General features: G+C 48.9%; 3 protein-coding genes across 4 annotated transcripts in view; 1 reads left to right on the top strand and 2 right to left on the bottom strand.

The window, feature by feature from the left end:
* Positions 1-16,611, top strand: part of LOC127462716 (uncharacterized) — a 71,046-nt gene extending 54,435 nt beyond the window's left edge. The window contains exons 2-3 of one of the 2 annotated variants that reach the window (XM_051771599.1): positions 12,263-12,354; positions 14,756-16,611. In XM_051771599.1, the coding sequence (XP_051627559.1) occupies positions 15,611-16,519 (909 nt within the window). In that variant the 5' untranslated portion in view covers positions 12,263-12,354; positions 14,756-15,610 and the 3' untranslated portion in view covers positions 16,520-16,611. The remainder of the gene's footprint in view (positions 1-12,262; positions 12,355-14,755) is intronic. The other variant, XM_051771600.1, reaches the window with a different exon arrangement.
* LOC127462718 (endogenous retrovirus group K member 8 Pro protein-like) overlaps positions 1-17,149 on the bottom strand; it is a 67,881-nt gene that overhangs the window by 7,371 nt on the left and 43,361 nt on the right. The window lies entirely within an intron of this gene.
* LOC127462717 (uncharacterized) overlaps positions 16,754-17,149 on the bottom strand; it is a 46,379-nt gene continuing 45,983 nt past the window's right edge. Inside the window, exon 2 of the mRNA XM_051771601.1 lies at positions 16,754-16,790. The gene's annotated coding sequence lies outside the window, so the exon portion shown is untranslated. The remainder of the gene's footprint in view (positions 16,791-17,149) is intronic.

The following is a 17,149-nucleotide window of genomic DNA, read 5'->3' as shown; positions in this document are numbered from 1 at the left end:
TTCTGCGACCAGTGGTATGGTTATAGGAGGGGTTTTTGTAGGGGAGATATAAGAGGTAATTAATAGACCAGCTATAATACTTCCGAGAGCGAGACGAGTAATTGGGTTTGTGACTGCTGGGTTGTTTTCATTGATGGGAGTAATGGAGGGAATCCGGGTGTAGTCAGTTTGTACTAGTAGGGCTATACGTAGGCTGTAAGTTGCAGTAAAAGCTGTAGCTACGAGGGTTAGGAGGAGTGCTCAGGTGTTTAGATAGGAGGTGTTAAGACTTTGGATAATGAGATCTTTTGAGTAAAACCCTGCTAAAAATGGTGTTCCTATGAGAGCTAAATTTCCAATTGTCAGGCATGAGGTAGTTGTAGGGAGTAGTTTCTGCAATCCTCCTATTTTTCGAATGTCTTGTTCACCGTTAAGGCTGTGAATGATAGACCCAGAGCAAAGGAAGAGTATGGCTTTAAAGAATGCATGCGTAGAGATGTGTAGGAAGGCTAGTTGAGGTAGATTTAGGCCAATAGTGACTATTATTAGTCCTAGTTGGCTGGATGTAGAGAAAGCAATAATTTTTTGATGTTGTTTTGGGTAAGAGCGCATGTAGCGGCAAATAGGGTGGATAGGGCACCTATACAAAGGCACATAGTTAGGGCAATTTGGTTGTTACATAATATGTGGTGAGTGCAAATAAGTAGAAAGATTCCAACAACTACTATTGTGCTGGAATGGAGTAGGGCAGATACAGGGGTTGGCCCTTCTATAGCTGCTGGGAGTCATGGATGCAGGCCAAATTGGGCAGATTTACCTGTGGCGGCTAGGATGAGCCCTAAGAGAGGGAGAAGGGATATTTGGTCTGGGGAGGATTGCTGTTGAATTTCTCAAGTGTTTATTGAGGATGCTAGTCATGCTATGCAGAGGATTAGTCCAATATCCCCAATACGGTTGTAAAGTACGGCTTGAAGTGCAGCGGTGTTGGCTTCTGCTCGACCGTGTCACCATCCAATCAGGAGGAAGGATATAATTCCGACTCCCTCTCAGCCGATAAATAAGAGGAATATGTTATTAGCGATGATTAAGATGAGTATTGCAATGAGAAAGATTAGAAGGTAAAGAGAGAATTTTGTGGTGTGGGGTTCTGAGGCTATATATCATGTTGTAAATTGAAGAATAGATCATGTTACGAATAGTGCAATAGGAAAAAACGTTAAGGAGTACTGGTCTATTTTAAGGCTAAAAGGGATTTTGAAGTTCGCAATAAATTTTCATTCTCAATAGAAAGTGGTATTTTCCATATTTAAGTAGATGGAGAGGATTATGGGAATTAAACTAACTATGAAGGAAGTTTTAACAGTGTGTATGATGGTTGTTGGAGAGTTTAGATAGTTTTTGGATAGGAGGGGGAGTAGGATGGGTATAGAGAGGGTAACCAGGGTCAAGAATATAGAGGTGTTGAGGATTAATGGGAAGTCCATTACTTTTACTTGGACTTGCACCAAGATGAATGGCTCCTAAGACCAGTGGATTGCTATTATCCTTTAAAAGTAAGGGGGCTGAGGTCTTAGGCTCAGATGCAAGAGTTAGCAGTTCTTGTTGGTTAAACCTCCCCTCGGCAGGCAAGAAGAGTTTAACTTCTATTTTTAGGATCACAGTCTAATGTTTGGTTTAAAACTATGCTTGCATGTGGGAATTCCTGAGATTAGCTCTGGTTTTAGGATGAGGGGGAGGGAGGGTAGGATATGAAGTGTTATAAGGAGATGTTCTCGTGTATTTGAATTTTGGGTGGTTGTAATATAGGTTGGAGTTGGACCTCGTTGGGTTATAAGGAGTATGTAGAGGGTATAGGCTGCAGTTAGTAGAGTTGCGGCTCTGGTTAGGATAATGGTGAAGGTGGATCAGTTGAAGAGTGCAATTATGATAGTTAATTCAGCTATCAGGTTAGTGGTAGGAGGAAGGGCTATGTTTGTTAGGTTGGCTAGGAGCCATCAGATTCCTGTTAGAGGTAAAAGGGGTTGTAGGCCTCGTATTAGAAGGGGAGTACGACTATGTATGCGTTCCTAGTTTGTATTAGCTAGGCAAAATAGTATGGAAGAGGTGAGTCCATGTGAAATCATTAGGATTATGGCCCCTGAAAAGGATCAGTGGGTTTGGATTATTGTTGCGGCAATGACTAGACCTATGTGGCTTACTGAGGAGTAGGCGATTAATGACTTAAGGTCGATTTGGCATAGGCAGATGGAGCTTGTCATTAGTGCCCCTCATAAGGCTAGGGTTAAAAATGGGTAGTAGAGGTAGTCTAATAGGGAGTTTGTAATTATTGAGGTACGCATAATGCCGTATCCCCCAAGTTTGAGGAGGAGCGCAGCTAGGAGTATGGATCCTGCGATTGGTGCCTCTACGTGGGCTTTTGGGAGTCATAGGTGTAGTCCGTAAAGGGGAGCTTTCACTATGAAAGCGAGCAATAGGGTTAGACTTGATATGAGGCCTGTTCAGGAGTTTGTAAGAGATGAGTGTGAAAGTTTTATTATAGTGATGTGTATAGTTCCTGTTTGAGTGTGAAGATAGAGGATCACTACTAATAGGGGAAGAGAACTAATTAGTGTCTAAAATAAGAGGTAGATTCCAGCACTTAAACATTCTGGTTGGCTACCCCATCGTGTGATTAGAATTAGGGTAGGGATTAGGGTAGCTTCGAATGCGATATAAAATAATATCAGTTCTAAGGCTGAGAAGGGCAAGATAATGAATGGTTGGGTGAGGATTATGGTTATGGTAAAAATATATTTTCGTGTGGGAGGTTCTTGTTGAAGGTGATTTTGGCTTGCCAGGATTATAAGAGGTAGAAGTCAACAAGATAGAACTAATAAGGGGGATGAAATTTGATCAGTTCCAAGTCATGGTGATAGGTTTTTGCTAGGGTAATAGGTTGAAGGAAGTCATTGTAAGCTAGCGGTTGCAATTAAGAGGCTGTGCGAGGTGACATTGAGTCATAGGAATTTTGGAGGAGATAGGAGGGTTATGGGGAGTAATATGATTGTAGGGAGAATAATTTTTAACATTGTAGAAGGTTTAGATTGTGTAAATGATCCTATCCGTGAGTTCGGGTGGAAGCTACTAGGACTGCTAGACCAGCGCCTGCTTCACAGGCTGAGAATGCTAACATAAGAATGGGCATTAAGGTGGGGGATGTTGTTTGGGTTTGAATAGGTCATATGGAGAGGGCAATGTATATTGATAGTATTATGCTTTCTAAGCATAGCAGGGCAGAAATTAGGTGTATTCGGTGAAAGGCTAGTCCTAGACTACTTAGGGTGAAGGCAGAGTAGAAGCTTAAATGCAGAAAGGTCATTGAGAAAGTCACGGAGTAGGACTGTGGTTTGTTGAGCCGAAATCAACTGTCTTTGCTAGACCAACTTTCTGAAGTTATTCTGCTCATTCTGAACCCCCTTGAATTCATTCATAAATTAGCCCTAGTGCGAGGAGGAGAATGACTGTGGAGGTTCATGTTAAGGTAGTGAGGGGGGAGAGGAGTTGAGTAGCCCATGGGAGGGGCAGTAGGAGGGCAATTTCTAGGTCGAACAAGAGGAATAAGATTGCGACAAGGAAGAATCGGATTGAAAATGGGAAGAATGCTCAGAAGAATCCTAGGAAGAAGAATGCTTCGGATGTAATAAATAAAATTATTCCATAACGTAAGCCCTTTTGGACTGTAGGGGTATGGTGGCCTTGGAATGTGCTTTCTCGTACGATGTCACATCATCATTGGAGTATCCCTAGGATTATAGAGAGTAGGCCTAGGAGTAAGAGTTGGATAGAGTTGTGGTGAAATCATATGGCTAACCCAGAGGTAGTGAGGAGGGCGGCTGCTGCTCCAAAAATGGGTCAAAGGCTTGGGTCTACTATGTGAAATGAGTGGGCTTGGTGTGTCATTAAGGGTTAAATGTTTTCTTGTAAGTAAAGGCTTAGAAGAAGTACAAAGACATACGCTTGGATTATTGCCACGACCACTTCTAGAATTGTTAAGAGGAGTAGAATTGTTATAGTTAGAAGGGACACGGTAGGTATAATGGGAAGGAGGACGGTAGTGGCTGTTGAAATGAGTTGGATGAGCAGGTGTCCTGCTGTGAGGTTGGCTGTGAGGCGAACTCCTAAGGCTAAAGGGCGAATGAGAAGGCTTGTTGTTTCAATTATGATGAGGGCAAGAATTAGAGGTGTTGGGGTGCCTTCTGGTAGGAGGTGTCCAAGGGAAGCTGAAGGTTGGTTTCGTAGGCCTGTTAGCAGGGTGGCAAGTCATAGAGGGAAGGCGAGGGCTAGGTTTATTGATAGTTGGGTAGTAGGTGTGAATGTGTAAGGTAGGAGGCCTAACAGGTTAATTGTTAGAAGTATAATTATGAGTGATGATAGGATTAGGGCTCATTTATGGCCTTTTTTGTTTAATGGGGTTATTAGTTGTTTTGTGATTAAATGGAGAAATCAGAGTTGAAGAGTTGAAAGACGATTTGTAACTCATCGATTGCCAGGAGAAGGAAGTAATAGGGTTGGGAATAACAGTGAGATGAGGATAAGGGGGATTCCGAGGAGGGTTGGGTTTATGAATTGATCAAAGAAGCTTAGGTTCATGGTCAGTTTCAGGAATGGGTTTTTATAGTGGGTAGTGTTTTGTTGGAGGGTGAGTTAGTTGGGGTAAATAGTAAGAGTTTAGGTTAAAGGATAAGAGAAAAAGTGAATCATGAAGTTAGTATGATAAAAAGTCAAGGTGCGGGGTTTAGTTGGGGCATGTCATTAAGGAGGGTGAATAATCCTCTTTCTCTAGCTTAAAAGGTTAGTGCTGGTTCATAACTTCTTAATGATTAGGATGTTAGAAGTGAAGATCAGTTTTCGAAGTGTGTTAGAGGGGCTGATTCTACTACGATAGGTATGAAGCTGTGGTTGGCTCCACAGATTTCTGAGCACTGACCGTAGAAGATTCCAGGACGGGTTGTGATAAAGGAAGTTTGGTTCAGCCGTCTTGGAATTGCATCGGTTTTTACACCAAGGCTAGGAACAGCTCAGGAGTGGAGAACGTCATCAACTGTAACAATAATTCGAATCGGGGATTCTATTGGAATGACGATGCGGTTATCAACTTCTAGGAGGCGGAAATGACCGAGTGGTAGATCCATAGTTGGTAGTATGTAAGAGTCAAAAGATAAATCTTTAAAGTCTGTATATTCGTAGGATCAGTATCATTGGTGGCCAATAGCTTTGAGGGTGAGGTCAGGCTCATCGATTTCGTCTATCATGTAGAGGATTTGAAGGGATGGGAGGGCTAGTATAATTAGGACAATGGCAGGTAAGATTGTTCAGACTAGTTCTACTTCTTGTGCATCGACGGTGTTGGAGGATAGTTTTTCTATAAGTATAAGAACTAGTAAATACAGGACTAGGCTACAAATGGCTAGTGCGACTGTTAGGGCGTGGTCGTGAAATTCAATAAGTTCTTCTATAATAGGGGATGAAGCGTCTTGAAAACCAAATTGAGAGTGGTTGGCCATGGAGTTGGGATGGGATGTACTGGGTTTTCACCTGTGATTTAGTCTTGACAAGACTATGTAATGATTTTACTAACAACCCATAAGAAAGAAGCATGAGTGGTTTGATGCGGTTGGCTTGAAACCAGCTTATGAGGGTTCGATTCCTTCCTTTCTTGTACTTGGACAAAAGCTGGTTCTTCAAAGGTATGGTAGGGAGGAGGGCAGCTGTGAATTCATTCAATGTTTGTGGAGGTAAGTTCTGGTTGCACTACTTTCCGTTTGGATGCGAAGGCTTCTCAGATAATGAACATTAGTATAATTACAGCTACTATGGAGATGAGGGAGCTGATGGAGGATAGGGTGTTTCATAGGGTATAAGCATCTGGGTAGTCTGAGTATCGTCGTGGTATACCAGTTAGACCTAGGAAATGTTGTGGGAAGAATGTTAGGTTGACTCCAAAGAATATTACTCCAAAGTGGGCTTTAGCTCATGTAGAGTGAAGGGTGTAGCCAGTGAACAGTGGGAATCAATGTGTGAAGCCAGCTAAAATGGCGAATACTGCCCCCATAGATAATACATAGTGGAAATGTGCAACTACGTAGTAGGTGTCGTGCAGGGCGATGTCTAGGGAGGAGTTGGCAAGAATGATGCCTGTTAGTCCACCAATGGTGAAGAGGAAAATAAAGCCTAGGGCTCATAGTATGGGCGGGTCTCATTTGATTGTTCCACCGTGTAGGGTTGCTAGTCAGCTGAAGACTTTAATGCCAGTGGGGATTGCAATAATTATGGTGGCGGATGTGAAGTAAGCTCAGGTATCTACGTCCATTCCAACTGTAAATATGTGGTGAGCTCATACGATAAAGCCCAAGAAACCAATGGATAATATGGCTCAGACTATGCCTATGTAGCCAAAGGGTTCTTTTTTACCGGCGTAGTAGGCTACAACATGGGAAATAATTCCGAATCCTGGTAGGATAAGGATGTAGACTTCTGGATGGCCAAAAAATCAGAATAAGTGTTGATATAAAATTGGGTCTCCGCCTCCTGCGGGGTCAAAGAATGTAGTGTTTAGGTTTCAATCTGTTAGAAGCATTGTAATGCCAGCAGCGAGGACTGGTAGGGAGAGGAGAAGTAGAACTGCAGTAATTAGGACGGATCAAACGAATAGAGGGGTTTGGTATTGTGAGAGAGCAGGTGGTTTTATATTGATTGCTGTGGTGATAAAGTTGATTGCCCCAAGGATGGATGAGACACCTGCCAGGTGAAGGGAGAAGATGGCAAGGTCTACTGATGCACCGGCGTGGGCTAGATTTCCGGCTAGGGGTGGGTATACTGTTCATCCTGTTCCGGCCCCGGCTTCTACTGTAGAAGATGCTAGAAGAAGTAGGAAGGATGGAGGAAGTAGTCAGAAGCTCATGTTATTTATTCGTGGAAATGCTATGTCGGGGGCACCAATTATTAATGGTACTAATCAGTTACCAAACCCTCCGATTATAATAGGCATTACTATAAAGAAAATTATAACGAAGGCATGTGCGGTGACGATTACATTGTAAATTTGGTCATCGCCTAAAAGGGTGCCTGGCTGTCCTAGTTCTGCTCGAATGAGGAGACTAAGGGCTGTGCCGATTATACCAGCTCATGCGCCAAAAATAAGGTAAAGTGTGCCAATATCTTTGTGGTTAGTGGAAAATAGTCAACGGTTGATGAAAGCCATAGGTAAGATGGCTGAGTGTAGAAGTGTTAGGTTGTAGTCCTTTTTACAGAGGTTTGATTCCTCTTCTTATCGATTCTGTAGTGAAGTTCATGTTGAGTTGCAAGCTCATTGATGTGCATTAAACATGCGCCGGGATCTAGTAGACAGAAGCCTGTTGGTTGGGGCATTTAGCTGTTAACTAAAATTTTATGGGATCAAAGCCCATCTGTCTAGGGGGAGGTTCTAGCTTAATTAAAGCATCTGAGTTGCATTCAGGAGATGCAGGTTAGTATCCTGTGTACCTTAACAGAAACTAAGAGGGATTAGCCCTTGTTTAAGGCTTTGAAGGCCTTCGGTTTAAATAACCTAAGTTTCTAAGGGATTGCGAGTACTATGGGAGATAGTGGTAGGAGTATAATTGATAAGGAGGTAAAGGTTGTGGTTAGGGTGTTAGTTGGTTTGTTAGTTTGTCATTGTTTTATGTAGTTAGTGAAGTTTGGGGGTGGTGTGATGGTTGCACAGTAGGCCAGTCGTAGGTAGAAGAAAAGTCCAAGTAAAGAGAGTAGGGTAATAACTGTGGCTACTACTGTTAGTTCTTGTTTTGTGAGCTCTTGAATAATTAACCATTTGGGTAGGAATCCCGTTAGGGGAGGAAGACCTGCAAGGGAGAGGAGAGTGAGCATAAGGATTGTGGTTAGTGATGGAATTTTGGTTCATGTGGATATAACAGTGGATAGTTTTAGGGTATTGGTTGTGTTAAGGATGAAGAAGATGGCAGAAGTTGTTACAGTATATAGATAGAACGTAATTAAAGTCAGATTGGGGTTATAGTTGAGAATAATAGTTATTCATCCTAGGTGTGCGATAGATGAGAAATAAAAAGATTTTCTCTCTACTTCCTGTCAGCAGCGATACCTGGCCACTTCATGGGAAGCAGGGCTTCACCACACAGAGAAGCCGCTCAGAAGGCATGTATTGTAAAAAACTGGATTTTCCCCCTTTCCTGTTCCTTTCCTGAGCTCTTGTCGCTGAGCTGACGCCATATATTCTGCAATGTCCCTTTGGTCCATTTGGCTCAACTGACCTGTCTGTATCGCCTCCCATGATCTTGCCCCCGATTCAGGGGACGAAGCCGACAATGCAGATGCTGCACCAGCCCTGCTCAGCAGTTGCCAAAGCACTGGTGTGATTAACCCCTTTGTAGCTCCCAATGCAAAGCACAGCACTGTGACGCCTGCAGTGAGAAAATGAACTCCAGCTCAGACACACCCAACACATGTGGGATTCTGAAATGTCTCAGGGTTCCTTTGGTTCCACGATGCCCCTCTCAGACCTGGCAGTAGAAAAATAAATCAAAAAATTGAGAAGAAATCATCTTAAAGTCATGCTAAGCCTGTCTTCTACAGTCCAGAATCTATATATGTGTGACTGCAGATACTTGGGATGAGGGTAGATGCTCAGAGGAATTCATGGGTTTGATCTAGGAAACCTGTCCCAAAGTTTTCACTGCCTTTTCCTCCTTGGACATTTCCTGATGCCCGGAGGAAGCTCATGTCCAACAGCAGCAGGCGACCCTTGTATAACAAGGAATGAATGATGCTCCTCGTGCGGTGGGGAGACAAAGAGAAGTTTATTCAAAATTCCCACTCTTAAATCCCTGCGTACCATGTGACTTCTTCAGCCAATGGAGTTATATGTGACTGCGCATGTCCCCTCGGGCCCATGGCCCTGGCAAATCCCCTGTGCATCCAGACACGCCTCCCACACAGCTCCATCCCCCACTTCCTCCTCCTGGCTGCAGCTCTTGCACTTCTGCTTCTTCCTGGGCATCTCACTGGCTGCCCTTCTGGGCAACGACCTCATCCTCAGCGCCGTAGCCTGCCACCACCACCTGCACACCCCCCAGGGACTTCTTCCTGCTCCACCTCTCCCTCACACCCCCGGGCTGCCTCTGCACCACTCTCCCCAAAGCCATGGCCAATTCCCTCTGGAACACCAGGGGCATGTCCTACTCAGGATGAGCTGCACAGGTGTTTTTTGCTTTTCTTCTTGATCACAGCGGAGCTTGCCCTTCTCACCATCATGTCCTATGACCGCTACATGGCCATCTGCAAAGTCCTTCACTACAGGACCCTCCTGGGCAGCAGAGCTTGTGCCCACGTGGCAGCAGCTGCCTGGGCCACTGGGAAGCGGGTCTGGCCCTGGGGCTGCAGGAGCTGCCGCCTGAACTGATGATCTCCTGAGCAGTCCAGACATGCAGTCACTGTCCCTGTCCTCTATTGCCTCCCTTTCTTGCTGCAGGACCAGAAACGACTGTGCTGCTCTGCTGGGCTGGGGCGGGGCAGGGAGATGGGGGGACCAGGGAGGGGCTGGTCTGGCCAGTTCCAGTGACTAGAAAACCCCAATGTTCATCTGAAGTGTAGGAGTGGGCAGGGTGGGAGCATTACAGGGCTGAGGTGGCTCCAGGCTCTGGGAGTGGTAGCAGGAGCCCAGGGAGACACTGCCCTGCTGCAATGAACTGCCTGTGTGTGTGCCAGGGAAGGACTCGTGTCTCTGAACACCCCCGTGTGTGCATCAGTCCAGCTCAGGGTTGGACACCTCTCAGAGCCCTGACACATTTCTCTGTGTGACTCCAGGAAAACCCCCGCTGTGCCAGGGAGTTACCAGATCCTTTGCTGTCACCCTCCTGGTGTCCTGTGTAATGATGAAACTAGAAAAGGTGATCATCATACCCTGGTAATTTTCTAAGAGGAGAAATGTCACTGTTGGAAAGAAGTGTCACTGAAGAGGGGAGAAGAGGGAACATCATTGTTTCCTTCAGTCTGTTCCACAGCAGGTTCCCCTGGAGCCCCAGGGACACCTGTGGGGAACCCAGAGGGGCAGAGAAAGGGCTGCCTTTGGTTCTTGCTGTGCTGCTCAGCTGGGCCGGGCTCCTGGCACACAGGGAAATCCTGGCAAGTGGGCAGCACTACAGAGAGACAGCTCTGCCCAGGAGCAGCTCCTCTGCACAGCCCAGCAGGGCCGAGGCCACTGCCTGTAGGCACGAGAGAAGAGAAGAAAGGCAAAGGGAGGTTAAAGGTAGCAGAAAGATGGGAGGTGTTCAGCTGAGACACAACTTGGGGACACAACTTCACACTCCTCTGCAGAGTGAGTCTACAGGTGCAGGGCAATGTCGCTTGTGTTCCTGGAGGAATCTCCTAAAGCTACCACATCCCACAGCCTTGCACATCTGTCAGGACTCTCCCAGTTTCTCTGTTGCGCCGGAGGAGGATGTTCTCCAGGGCAGGCCTTCCCTGCAGCACCGTCAGAGGGACAGCGCAGGTGGGCTCCTTCTCCCAGGGATGGCTGCGGGGTGGGAAGGTGGGGGTGCAGCCAGGGATGCCCGGGGCTGTCCTGCAGAGCAGGGTCCCTGTGCTCCGGGGTTCTTTGTGCCAGGGCAGGGACTTTGCTGCCTGCTGGGGTCAGGTCTCATCCTGCCTGGGTAGTTGCCCACCCCTCTGCAGGGAGAAGCTGTTGGTGGGTGGTGAGAACCCCAGCAGGAGCCAGGCAGGTTCTTCCTGCCGTTGGATGAGGTGTGTGTGGTCAGGGCTGTGGGAGGTCAGGGCTGCTCCCAGATCCAGATCACACCAGCACATTTCCAAGAGCACTGTCAAATGGGAAGGACAAAGCACAATTATTAGGAAGGAATGGAGCTTTTCTGAGTCAGTGTTTTCAGTTTCCTACTCCTGAGGAATCTGGGGGTTGAGAAATGGAAAAGGAGCTCCCATGTTGGACAAGTCACTGAGACTCCTGAGCTGTAACTTGGAATGCACAAGTGCTTCTGTAAGCAACTTCCTAAAGTGCTTTCAGCCTCTGCTCTGCTTTTGACAGAAGCAGCATCACTTCTGCTGGACCCATCTGTTTATTCTTTATCTGCCCTTTTCCACCTGCAAAAAGAAAAGTTGCCCAGTCAGTGCGCTGCAAACAGGCAGGTTTCTCTCAGGCCACAGTGAGTGCACAGACATTCGGATGGAGTGATGACAGGGAAGTCATGAATGGATTTCTGATGTTGAGTCTACTGTTTTGAAATCAGAAAATGTGGTGTTGAAGTCATCGTTAGCCTTTGAGAGGGAAACAGGAGAAAAATCAGATAAATTTGTTGCTAAAAATGAGCTGCTTCAAACTGAGGTTGACCACCTTCAAAGTCTTGTTAAAATTTGGATGATTATGAAACAGTCAACTCACGGATTACCCCCATCAATACTAGACAATGCCCGCAGTATAAAGGCATAAAACCCTCTCAGCCCCTCCAGGAACCCTCAAATCCCATCCCGGTCCCACAGGACACTCCCAACTTCCCCTTAAACCCTCCGAGGCCCCCAGACTGCCTCCCAGACCCACAAAAACCCACAAGATGCCCCCAAACCCCTCCCAGTTACCTCCAGCCCTCCCAGGGCCTTTCAAACCCTCTCCTAGTTGCCCCCTTCCCCTTGAGTATGCCCCCAAACTCTCTCCCAGTTCCTTCCCACATCCCCGACGATTCCCCAAAACCCCTCACAGCTGCCCCAATCTCCCCAACCTCCCTCCCAAACCCCCAAACTCCCCCAAACACCTTCCCACTTACCCCCACGACCTCCAACCCCTTCTCAGCCTCCCCATTCCTTCCCAAAGCCCCTCCCAGTTGCCGGCCCGTCCCCCAGGCTCGGGTGAGGAGGTGCCCCAGGCTGACGGGCCCGCCCAGGCAGGGGCGGTTCCAGCAGCATGTCAGGAGCCACCCCCTGCCCCGAAAGCTCCCGCCCGCCCTGGAGCCACCTCAGCTGCCCCTGCAGGGGAGAAATCCAGGCCGGAGCAGAGCAGGGGGCAGGGCCGGGCTGGGACCTCGATGGACGGGGGCACTGGGAGAGCTGGGGAGAGACCGGGATGGGCTGAGGGGGCCCTGGGGGAGAGGGGAGACACTGGGATGGGCTGAGTGGGCACTGGGAGGGAGAGGGGAAAGTTTTTTGCCCCTTTCCTGGGCACTTGAAGACCCTCTGCAGCCCCGTTCCCGGTCGCACCGGTTGTCCTTCCCCCCCAAGCCATGAACAGGTTTTGGGGCTCCCTCGTGGGTCGCAGCCAATAGAACGGCTCTGCTGGAATGACGTCATTGCCAAATCTGCTGGACCCCTGTCCTTGTGCCGGTGAGTCACCCAATAGAACGTCGAAACTTCCGCGGGGGCTGCCGGGAGCGGGGCGGTGATGGCGGGGGAGGGGAGGATCGGGATTGAACCCGATTGGTCCCGATCGATCCCGGTCCCAGGGTCTCCCCCCGTCACGCTGTTTTTCACATGCGGCCCCAACGAGGCCATGGTGGTGTGGGGTGAGTTCAGGGGGTCTGGGGGCTCCTGGTGATCCCTCCGAATCTCCCCCAAGACTCTCGGGAACCGCCCAGATCCCCCCCAAGACTCCTGGGGACCCTCCGCCTTTCCCCCTCGTCCCCCAAATCTCCTGTGCATCCCCTTAACCCTTGAAAATCTCCTGGGACCACCTCAGACCCCCAGACTCCCTCCTGGGGACCCCCAAACATACTTCAGGACTCCGGGGCCCTTCCCGACCCCCTCCTAGAGTCTTTTGGGTGTCACCAACCCTTTACGGCGGATTCCTCCGTCCATTTTTCCACCCCGGGCTGCTGGGGGTCCACCCCCCCAAGAAACTACTGGGAACTCCCCAGTGTCCCACCACGAGATTCCTGGGTCCCTTCCCCCCCCCAACCCCCTGTGGGTGCCCCCATCCTTTCTTCCCCTCGAAAATATTCTTGGGGGTCCCCCAATGTCTCCTCCAGCCCCCATCCTGCCAGGAATGGATTTGGGGGGATCTCCTTCCCCTTCCCTCTGGCCCGAAGGCAAATGCCCCCCCGTCCTTCTTCCTTCGCCCCCAGGCAGAAAAGAGAAGAGAAACAGCCAGTTGGCCCTGGTAGCTGTGGGTGTGTGCAGGCTGTGGTTGAGTGGTTGAGAAGGGAGAGGAGGGGGCTGGTGTTTGGGCCAAGTCCAGCAGGTGATGTCTTTTGTATCTGGCAGTCCTTGGTCAGCTCCACGACCATCCAGCTGTCAGTGTTCATGACATACCCATCAGCCCTTCTCTTCTTGGCTCCTACACTTGCCAACCCTAAACTGCTCCTAAGTTCTCTTGCTGTCAGTTCATAAAGAGGTCTTGTCAAGTGTTACTGATTTAGAAACTAAAGCCTGACATCTTTGTCTTTGCCAAAGATGTGTGTGAAATGGCAGTGCTGGTGCAAAGCAGTGTTGAGCTTCACATTGGGTGACTTGGCAGCTTCCTCTGCATCACCCATGCACCCTGGGTTTCTTTGAAAAGTACTTTTCACTCCAAATGTGACAGCACATTAGCCTGTAGGACATCCTGTCCCCAAATGGATAACTGTAAATATTAATAATAAAAAAGTGACCCCCTCCATTATTCAAGAAAAGCTTGTATCTCTGTACTAAAAGCATCCAAGGGTCACGTCCCCCAGTTTTCTATCTGACAAGGATTTGGAGGGGCTGCTTTGTGCAGGGAACCCTTTGGGGGCCCCTTGCACATGGGTAGGGCTGCACTCTGGGGGTGTGGGGCTTTGGTTCTTTGGTTGCCAGGGGCCACTGTGAGTCACTGAGCCAGGGTGGGGACAATGGGCAGGGCTGACTGGGACAGGCTGCGGCACCTGTGACATAAAAGGGAAGTGTCCCCGTGGGGCAGCTCTGCAGGACCCATCAGGGGATGCTGCCCAGTGCAGCCTGTGCTGTAGGGAGCACGCACACAGGGAGAGGTTGGGCCGGACGAGGGTCAGGGTAGCAAGGCCACCCCAGGGAGTGGGTTCTGCCCCTGCCTGCATGGCCCAGCCCCTGGCAGGAGCGCCTTGGGCAGGGCCCGGTGCTGCTGCTGGGGCAGGGGGTGAGACCTTGCCGCCTGCCAGCTGCCTGGGCCCCTGTCCTTGCTGCATCCCCACTCCCCCAGCGCCAGCTCCCTCCTTCCCAGCCCCAACCAAGCCCTTCTCTGTGTCCTCCTGCAGGCCATGGCTTTCACAACATTCCTTTTGGTGCTTGTGCAAAGCATCATCCAGTCCCTGCAGGCGGTCGGGGAGGGACTGCACAAGACTCAGTGAGCTTGGAGGTCTTTTCCAAGCTGAAGGACTCTTGGATTCTGTGATTGTGTGCTGGATTCAGCTGGGTCCGTGTTAGCAGCATTAGTTTGCTCCCAAAGTTTCCTCGCTGTCAGCTCTTGTGGCCTAAGGCTTGAGCTCCTTTAACTCCTTGTGCTGAGCTACTGATGGGAAACGAGAGGCCTCTGCGAGCAGATTCCTGGTGTTCCCTGTAGAACAGTGAGGGAGAAGGTGTAGTCAAGTGGGAAGAGGAGTACTGTTTGTGTGTGGCCTCCTATGTGGCCTTGGCGCCTTTGAGGGGCTTGAAGGAGAAAAGAGCTTTGTTAAAGTGAGAAGTGAAATAGTGTGTTGGCTGTGGGAATGGGAAGGGAAGAGGAACGGAGAATGGGAAGGGAAAGAGGAATGGAAAGACATCTGCTGATGCTGTCGTTTGTTATGTTTGCATGTAGCAGGGTGTGGTGGAAGAAAAAACCAATTGGGAAAGATATGTGGCATGGAGAAGCATCTATGGGAACTAGATGGACTTTTATACACTGGACAATTTATCCACCGGACTGACAGTTGTTCCCCAGTTTTACCCCAGTTTATTACTGTATTGTCATGGAGTTTTATGTACCCCAGTTTACTGTTGAATTTTTATGAAGTTTGTTATACCTCCATATTGTTCCCCTTTCTCCCTCAGATTTTCCTGCCCAAAGTTGTTTGTCACCCTGTCCTCCCCTGCTTTCCTGCTCCTCTGCCACTGATTGGCTACAGTTCACTGCAGTGCAAAGAGAGCTCCCATTGGCCCTTTCTCCTGGAGACTCTGAAGTTCCACCCGCCTTTTCCCTGTCTCCCTATCACACTTTTCCCTAAGTTGTCAGTTCCATGCTCCTCCCCAGTTCAGAATCCTCCCCTCAGAGTTACCTTATTTAAAACCCTGTTGTCCCTGAATAAAGTGGCATTGCTGCACAAACCCTCGACTGTACCAAGAACCGTTATTGCAGTGCTCGGTCCCATTTCCCATCCCCCCGGACCATGGCAAGTGGCGCCCAATATGGGGCACAGTTGAGGACTCTCATATTGAGAGAACTCCTGTGTCCTCACCTGGGTTCAGGCGACGCCAGGAGAGGCGATCGTCCCCGCCGGTCCTCCTCAGCAGAACGGACAGCTGTGGGCTCAGCGGTAGCTGCACGGGTCGACGCACCAGACAGGTGAACTGCTGAGGGCATTCCTCACCCTACCCTAACACCCACAGCCCGGCAGAACACCAAAGGGAGGACTTTCCATCAAGAGACTGTTGTTGAGACCCGACTAACATCAACATGGGACTCACACTCTCAACCTCCCAAAAATTTGTATACAGGCGCCTAAAAGACTTTGTAATAGAACACGGTCACCCCTTAGATAAAAAATTGGCAAAATCACTCGCCAGATGGCTCGACCACAAGGGTCACCAGCTTGCCGAGGACACCAGCGTAGAGCAGTGGCAAGCCATAGGCTACAGCCTCTGGCAGGACAGCGATAAGGGGGACCGTATAGCTAAAGAGGCACTCATCACATGGAGGTTAGTTCTGATGGTGCTACAGCACCAGATGATGAACAAGAATATCAGCCTCCCCAAGACAGACACTGAGCGGACAGAGAGGGACACTGAGCAGACAGAGACGGACACTGAGCAGACAGACACACAAGATGGCGGGAGGGGGAAGAAACCATCGCGCCGAATTCAAAATGGCGTCGAGGAGGAGGGACCGAGGGACCACGCGGAGAAAAGGCGGGAAGGGACACCGCGGGAAAAATCAGCGCAGGAAAGGAGGAGGCGGGTTCCCTTAGCACCACCCTCCAGGCCGCCTCCGCCTCCACCTGATTGCATCAGAGATCCCTCCCCCAGCATGCCCACGAGCACACCCACTTCCTCCAGCCCCACCTCTTCCCCGGATACATCACCTTCAAGGGGCGGAAGGGTGGCAAAGGACAGGGTCAAGGCGAAGGTCAGGACCTCCTTCCGGCAAGATGGCTGCGCCCATAGGCCTCACACCACCGAGGCCTACCCCGCCTGCCACCACCCTGAACCGGACATAGACTTAATGCAGCACTCCCCTGAATGGCAGCTTAAGCTACCAGATATCTGGAGAGCCTTCAGGGAGGAGGCTGCTAGCGCTAAAGACACTGAATTCCTAAAAGCATTTCCCATCTATGTAGAGGAAGGAAGGGCCCCAGAGTGGTTGTAGGGAATTGGCTATAGAACACGGCTTGCCTAGGCAGTGGGAACATCTTAGATAGCGAGGTTACAGTGCCCTTGTACCCTGTTAGCTAGCTGGTAAACAGGACATTGTGATTAGCAAAACAAAAAGCAACTGAGTACCACCTGTGTCAACAAAGAAATGAGTAAGAGGTGAGATCAACATTTAAGCAGAACCAATAATGAGCTTAGCTTTTGCAATATGTATGAACTAATTATAAAGCATATATTAAGCTGTTAGCAATGATCAATAAACGAAGCTTGCTGATTCTCATATTGAGCGTCTCATTCTTCCCTCGTAACGACATGCTAAAAGATATGAAAAAGGTCATCGTCGAGTATGGGTTGGGGGCACCCTTCACCATCGAGTTGCTAGAACCCTTCTTCCTGGCCTATAAGCTGATACGTTACAACATAAGAGCAGTGATAGGAGGACTCTTTACAACAGTACAGTCCTCAGTATTTGAGGCAGAATGGAAAAAATTAATCACTGCATATGTCAATGACAAAATGGAAAGAAGGGGAATCCCAATTCAGCAGGCAATAGACATGCTCTATGGGGAGGGGAACTATTCGAGTAGGGGGGATCAAGCTCGAATTGACCCCAAATTTTTAGAAG

Source organism: Manacus candei, unplaced genomic scaffold (assembly GCF_025592945.1).
Source record: "Manacus candei isolate 608988 ecotype Guabito, Panama unplaced genomic scaffold, ASM2559294v1 h1tg000137l, whole genome shotgun sequence".
Taxonomy (NCBI): Eukaryota; Metazoa; Chordata; class Aves; order Passeriformes; family Pipridae; genus Manacus; species Manacus candei.
Note: the sequence above shows the minus strand (reverse complement) of the source record. Positions and strands in the feature narration are given on the sequence as shown.